The sequence below is a fragment of the Triticum urartu genome, chromosome 6 (assembly GCF_003073215.2).
Source record: "Triticum urartu cultivar G1812 chromosome 6, Tu2.1, whole genome shotgun sequence".
Classification (NCBI taxonomy): domain Eukaryota; kingdom Viridiplantae; phylum Streptophyta; class Magnoliopsida; order Poales; family Poaceae; genus Triticum; species Triticum urartu.
In genome coordinates this window covers 75922930-75930293 of record NC_053027.1, presented here as the reverse complement: position 1 = coordinate 75930293, position 7364 = coordinate 75922930, and the positions used below count along the sequence as shown (strand labels likewise).

Here is a 7364-nt window from a genome sequence, read left to right as displayed (position 1 = left end):
ATAAAATTTACATGATGATGTATCCGGTGATACACATTTGCTGTCATTATCTTCTGGGAAAAAGATATGCATTTGCTATTTTTTGAGTGTACATATTTTGCCTATAAACATGGCCAAAGTTTATAGTTTCCTACTTTTGACAAAAAGTATACACAGTGCATTAAAACGGAGGGAGTAGGAAATAATTAAAATACTAACCCAAAAATATCAATATTTGAAAGACAACAACAGATACAAATGCAAAAAGGAAAAAAAAAAGAGAAATGTGGCTGCTGGGATTCGAGCCCAGGTCTCCACGGCCACAACGTGGAATTCTCACCACTAAACTACAGCCACTTTGATGCTTATTTTCATAATAACTGTTATATATCCATAGTTTGCCAAGTGATCGATTGATTTGGATTGCGTGTTTGCAATAGCAAAAACCTAAAACTCCCTGAGCTCTACATAAACCAATGCCAAACCTAAACCTGAATCGAGATGACCAGATACTCCAGTATGGACAATATCACACTTCAACAAGCGATGTAAATTAAGTCGAACACTGCTGCGATACATGCGATACATGGAAACAACGCGTCACAATTGCAGAACTGCAGAGCGAGCTTCTGCCAAGCTACACAACCATTAAAACATGGCCTCCTCTGTAACCTACCTAGCTAACCTCGCTACGTAGTCTACTGCACTGCTGCTAGTTGAGCTAAACTAGTCCCAGCTCCCGCTGAGCAGCGGCTTCACGTCGGCCACCTCGCCGAACATCTTCACCAGGTCCGAGCACCCGGCCCCGGCGCGGCCGCCCTCGCCGCCGTCACCGGCTCCTTCCTCAGTCTCCTCCTCCGTCTCCGTCTGCAGCTCCAGGCCCAGCTCCTCCTCGACGTCGTCGGACGCCGAGATCAGCAGCAGCTCGCACCCCTCGTAGTTGAGCAGGTCCGGCGGGTCGGCCGGCGCGTAGCGGTTGCTCCCGAACCGCCCCTGCAGGTGCTCCGGGAACGCGGCCTTCCGCTTGCCCTGCAGCCCGCCGAACCCTCCGCCTCCGCCCCTGCCCCCGCCGCGCTGCTCCGGGTTCTTGATCTGCACCAGGAACGACGCCTCCGGCTCCACGTTCATGGCCTCCTGCGGCTCCCCGACGCCGCCCTCGTCGCCGCCGCCGCCGCGCGAGGGCAGCTCCAGCTTGTAGACGAGGTGGGTGTGCGGGCGGCCGCCGCGGCCCTCGTGCTTGAGGATGCGGTACACGCCCTCGCCCATCGCCCTCGCCGCGGCCAGGTGCCGCTTGCCGCGCGTCGCCGTGTCGTACTCCGCCCCCTTGAGCGCGTCCTTGATGTCCTCCACGTCGGTGGTGACGAGGTCGACGTAGCCCCAGAACGGCCGGCCGTGCTTCGCCGGGTCCGGCAGGCTCTTCTTCCCCATAACGATCAGCCGGAGCAGCGGCTTCTCCTCCACGTTAACCTCCTGCAATGCAAAGGATTAATCGGCGAGTAAGTGATGTGCAGATTTCTCAGACGTGTATAGAGATCTGAGAATGAACGATCTCGTTCGCCACCTCCTTCCCGTGGCCGCCTTCGTTGCCGCCGTCCGCCTGGCCCTTCTCATCGCCGCCGTGACGGGTCTTCCTCTTCTTGCCCTCCTTGCCGGAGTCCGGCGCCTGCTTCTCCTCGACGGCGCGGCCGGGGCCGGACTCCGGGCGCAGCACGACGTACATCCGCTGCACGTCGTCGGGGCTGTGCGCCTCCTCCTTGTCCACCTTGGGCCGGTAGAAGAAGAACACCTCGCCCTTCTCCTGCACGCAAAGCTTGCATCAATCAGCCGCCATCGCCATTGTTACTGCAGAGGACTAACTGCTTCAGATTAAGATCCATCGATTGATCGACCTGGATCTCCACTTTGGGGTCCTCCCTCGTCTTCACCTCCGTGCCTTGACCCATGGTGCTTCAATGCTTGCTCGCTCCCTCGCTGCAGAGTGTGAATGATGAAGATGCAGTGAAGTGTTCTTGCTGAGGTTGGTGCGGCCGGCGGATGCTCTCTTAAACGACGGCGGTGAGCTCGCTTACGCCGTTACACGTGCTCGGGTACGTGGCCGCCGGAAGCGTCTGGGTCCGACATGGTGTGGCGCGCAACGAGGTGGTCGGTCGACGTGTGGCATGCAACGTGTCACGAGAAGAGCACAGGCACGTGGGGTCACGAGAAGAGCACAGGCCGCGGAAAACCCGAAACGACGATGTATTCCAGTTCCTTTCAGGACAGCGGATCTTCGGTTAAGGAAACAGGGATATGTCTACCAGTGGATAAGATATTTGGCCGTGTGTTGTGTTTGTGTCGGGTGAAGATGAACAATTTGTACATAAATGAGAGAGGTGAGATGAACAATTCCATTCTATCATATCTCTGAGACCAAACACCAACATGTAACAATTGCATTCCTTCCAGTCGCTCCTGCCAAACAGAAGAATGGAACCGATCCATTCTAGTAGAATGAAACCATAACATTTCATCTCACTTTATTCGTGAACCAAACACACCTAAAAACAACAGGGAGCATGGGGTTTCGGGAAATTCACTGCTTCTTTTTTTTCTGCAGCTGAAATTCACTGCTTCAACATGGCGCTTTTGACAAACCAAGCTTTAGATGAGTAATTGACAACCCAGAATCTTGTGTGTATCTATGCCCATCGCCAAGAGAAAAAATATCTTCATGAAGAATTACCAAATGCAAAGACAAAGAAAAGGTCGTCTTATACTTGACAGAGCATCTTAACGGGAGAAGAAACTGTGAAACATGGTCATGTATGGAAAGTTGGTGATAATGACATTATAAATATATAAAATGATGCATGGGATATTTATGTCTCCTTCAAGGATGGTTATTACCAGAAGAACAAACTAGCTATTAACATCCAATTTTATCGATCCAACAACTGGCGAGTGGGGCAAACAGTTGATTGGTGAAACATTTTGGAGGTAGATGCACGTTGCATTCTTTCAATACCTCTATTGGTTCATGAGATGGATTATTTTATTGCATGAAATTTGACTAAATTGGGCACCGTCTTGGTACGGATAGCATACCATGCAAAATGTCTACGTCAATTCGACATAAAATTGTGAGTGTGAATGAAATTCGAGCTGCTAACTTGAACCCTGTACGGGAGAAATTATGGAAGTTGCACTCTTTAGTGAAGGCGATGATTTTCCTCTCGATATCTTTACATGGTATCTTGCCATGTCGCGCTACATTACCTGATAGACATATCAAGGTGCAACCGTTGTGCCGTACGTGGCAAGACAGATTTAGACAACATTGGTCTGCTCTGGGCTTCGAGGAGATTATCAAACATGCATGCAAATTTGATCACTCGCGTGAGGCTACCCTGGAGTTTCTTCTTCACCAGTCGCAATAGTGACCGCAAGTGCTTGGACTGAGAAAAGTTGACCATGTTATCGAAGTGTGCCGGTGCAGAGTAGAAAACTAGTCCATGACGAGAATACTCATACCCCAACATAGGTCCCTATGGTAGTCGGAGCTTTGGTATCCAGCTATTATGTTTCTTACTTGTCGAGGGCCTCTGTCAGGCGCGATGGTTGGTCAGCTCCTCCTAGGGGTTACGTCAAACTCAATGTTGGCGCGGGTTGCAGTCGCAACTATCTTGCAAGATTCGGTTCAGAAGTTCATTACTGCAGCTAATAGCCTCATTGAATGGTGCTCCAACATTTTTATCAACAGAAGCCATAACACTGAAGTTTGGCCTTAATCTTGCGCAGTCCTTGGGATGCAAAGGGCTGCTGGTGAACTAAGATAATATAGACGTCATTGAGGTGATGCAAGAAGTGGGGCAGTTTTTCAGGAAATGGAGCGGCTATTTTTTATTATTCTTATCACATGTTGAGAGATTTTTCGCACATAGAGCACTGGCATAGAGCAGCAAATACGCACATGAACTTGCTTCCGTAGCAATTTTTTCACCCTCTAGTGTTTTAATTGATGATGCCCGACCATCGATCGTTCCCCTTATTGTAAAGGATGTAACATTGGTTTCAAATGAATAAAGAGGGGTTCCGATGTCAAAAAGGACATAAAATATTTAATACAAACCTAAGAGGTCAATATTTCTAAAACAACGACCAAATAGATAAATCATATGTGGTAATTGGGATTTGTGAATCACAAACTGCTCTGGAAACAGGGTGAAAACTTTATTTTGCCCGTCGAAAACAAGAAATAAATGGAGCATAGGTATGCTATAAAACAGAAACAAAATAAGAAACAAAAAATAACAAAACATAAGTTTCTATATCAGAAATGCCATTTTCGTTTATCTTTTTTATATAGCCACACAATCTTAGTTCATACACACTTCTGGTCCAACCAAATTGCGTGATGCTCATCCCTATGACCACATGCTGATGTTTGCTTTCCAGCACGCTGTGTTATCTCTTCCTTGGCAATGGAACTATTTTTTCTTTGGTTTGGTTGTGTTTCTTCTGTATGGTTCCTTGGGCTTTTAGTTTTTTTTTCGAAAAGAGGGGTATGCCCCAGCCTCTGCATCTGAATGATGCATGCGGCCAATATTATTAATAGGCAAAATATCCAACATAAGTCTCCAAGTCTCGAACGAAAGAAAGAAATAAAAGGCTCCAAAAGAGCTAAAATAAAAAAGGCAAAGCCACAACCGGCTTTTAGTTCCAGTAAACTTTGTTTTCCTACTTGTCTCCACACCGTATCTATGATGAATCTGCTTATTTGTTTCAGAGATTTTTCATGTTCATTTATACATGCATAAGAAAACCAAAAAATAATAATTGTCTTCCGCACGATTTTCATCCGTACTCCCTGTCACCGCATTACTCGGTCAAAACTGAGTCTAGGCTAGTATAGTCTTTCGATCAGAAGATGGTTCAGACATTGATTTCTAGGATGATGTTTGGGTTGGACAAATCTCCACTTATAATATCTCTAAGCCATCCTAAAAAATAAATTAGTTTCCAAAAAGATGTCTCTTTAGGGTATTATAGCCATCTACCTATTCCCAATACCATTTTGTTCAAAATACCATTTTCACAAACCAAAAAACTCATCATGCGTTCCAATGAGGTGGGAGGTCTTGTTCCCTCCCAATCCTTAATTCCTGATATAAAATATTTGGCAGATGAAATATCCTTCCCCGACTGCCACCTCCAGTCCTGCCAAAGTTACCACCGATGACATCTATGACCTCGTCGACCGCCCATGCCCCATCATGGCATCCCCATGCATTCTTGGTGCCACAGTTGTTTATCTCCGCATCCCAAGCCTTCTTCTATCAAGGCCACTGAGCCGGAGCTTGTGTCCGCCGCCACGCCTTGCCACTCGCCGAGACTCCACCTGCACCCAACGCACCTCCTCTGATGCTTTGGTCATTTCCTACACCGCCATGGCCTCGAGTTTCAGCGAGGTCGAATATTCGGTCATGGCACCTCTATGTCTCTATCCGCCCCACCTCCGACCACCGAAGCGTCTATGGCAAGCTCACGCATGCCACCGTGCTCTCTGGTCGGCGTCAGACGGAATGTGTTTGATGCAATGGCCAATAGAAATTTTCCTCTTTCTTCTTTTCTTTGTTTTTTACAGTAATGTGAAAATGTAGTTAAAATATTTTTGTTTTATGTAAAATAAGGTGAGAATTATATTAAAAAAAGTGGAACTCGGTTTTGAGGATGGGTTAGGTACCACCCTCCCAATACCCATGATTTTTGGGGATGTGGTTTGGGGAACTAAATATTTTAGATGGATCAAGGCTGTTCTTTGATTCCAGTTTAATCACTTTATAAATCTTGATCAACAAAATGTGACAGTTGACCAAGTCATCAGTGATGGTTACTGTGAGCTTACCTTTCGTTATTCATTCATGGCAGCGGGGTTAGATGAATGGGAGGAGCTCCGCCAGGGTTTGCAAGAGGTGATGAGTTACATATCTCAAAGTCACTGTAAAAGATGATCATTTGAGGGGGCATGATTTGAGGATGATAGATTTGTGTGCTTAGAGAATTTGAGGACCGGCTGACTAGAGATGTCCTTAGGCTATCCCTCACTCGATTTAATGGGTGGTGTCCGAAAGAAACTCTGGCTGAGATTTCCAATGTGTTTTGATGTTTTCATTTTTGTTGGGCTGGGGGAAACGAGGAGAAAAAACTAACTATGTTGGTTGTGCTATTTTTGGAGCGCTTGCTTCAATTTGGGCAATGAAAAAATTATGTCGTTTTCTAGCGTGATGTTTTGCCTCTTCTTTCCTGCAAAAAAAAGTTGTTCTGCCTCTTCTGACACATAAAATTTATAAAATGTAAAACAACAAAAATGAATTTGTGCATCACTCACTGAAAAAGGGTGTATCTTTCCATCCCTTCCCTCGGTTGGGACCGTAAGTCAACTACCCTAAGATGGTTTAGGGCTTCAAACCCGAAACATGCCTTAATATATTGATGGGAGGAGTTGCTTTTTGGCTACGGTCTGAATTTTTTTAGGGACTTAGATACTTTTGAGGATCAATTGACTAGAGATTCCCATAGTCTACCCCTCGAACAATTTAATTGGCTGTGTTCGAAAGAAGCTCGGATGGTCGAGATGTCCAACATGCTTTGATGTTTTTATCCTTGTTGGGTTAGGGCAAAAGAAGGGGGAGACCAAGTATTGGCTGATCCATTTTTGAAATGCTAGCTTAATCAATTTGGGCATCTAAAAATGATGTTGTTTTCTATCATAAAGTTTCACCTCTTTTTTTGCAAAAGGGATAATATCATTGATCAATCAAAGTTATTACAGTCCTTGGAGCAAAGCTCTTGGATCTTCGCTGGCCCAACTCGGAGCCAAACAACAATACATGGACCAACTCTCCCCATCTGGCACAACTTATGACTAACTTCATTTTATCCTCGATGAACGTGTGATAGTGCATGCACTTTACCTATACTCATGAGCCTTTTAATCTTACTCACCATGGTTGCCAAAGGTGAACGGTCCCTGGCTGGGCCTCAGATCATATCCACCGCAGTAGCGCAGTCTGTCTTTAGGATGAACAGGAGAGTACTCCACTCTATTGTAAGATCCACACCCTCCATGATCGCCGCTAATTCAGCTTCAAGGGCACTTGAGCAATTCTGCAGGTAGCGGCAGGAAGCAAAAATGACGTCTCCCTCTCCTACAACTTCGACATAGGCGACATCAACATTGGGCTTAGCCCACACACGGGGAGGCTTTTTAAAAGGGCCAAAAGAAGAATGAACTTGTTGCTTGGGTTAGGAAAATAGATTGGCTAGGTAAAAACGTTGTTGTTTTCCGCCGCAACATTTCGCCTCTTTTTGATACATATAACATTTGAAAATGATCAAAAGAAAAA

The 7364-nt window shown here is 46.0% G+C and overlaps 1 protein-coding gene and 1 non-coding gene across 2 annotated transcripts; both read right to left on the bottom strand.

Moving 5' to 3' along the window:
• Positions 1-264: 264 nt before the first annotated feature.
• Positions 265-336, bottom strand: TRNAH-GUG. The gene has a single exon. It is a non-coding gene; the product is annotated as a tRNA-His (tRNA).
• A 178-nt stretch (positions 337-514) lies between these two features.
• Positions 515-1986, bottom strand: LOC125515617. The gene is made up of 3 exons (XM_048681126.1): positions 1869-1986; positions 1541-1777; positions 515-1449 (listed from the first exon to the last, which is right to left on the bottom strand). Exons 1-3 carry the CDS (start codon positions 1920-1922, stop codon positions 706-708), a joined length of 1035 nt encoding a protein of 344 aa, XP_048537083.1. The 5' UTR covers positions 1923-1986; the 3' UTR covers positions 515-705.
• Positions 1987-7364: the final 5378 nt, after the last annotated feature.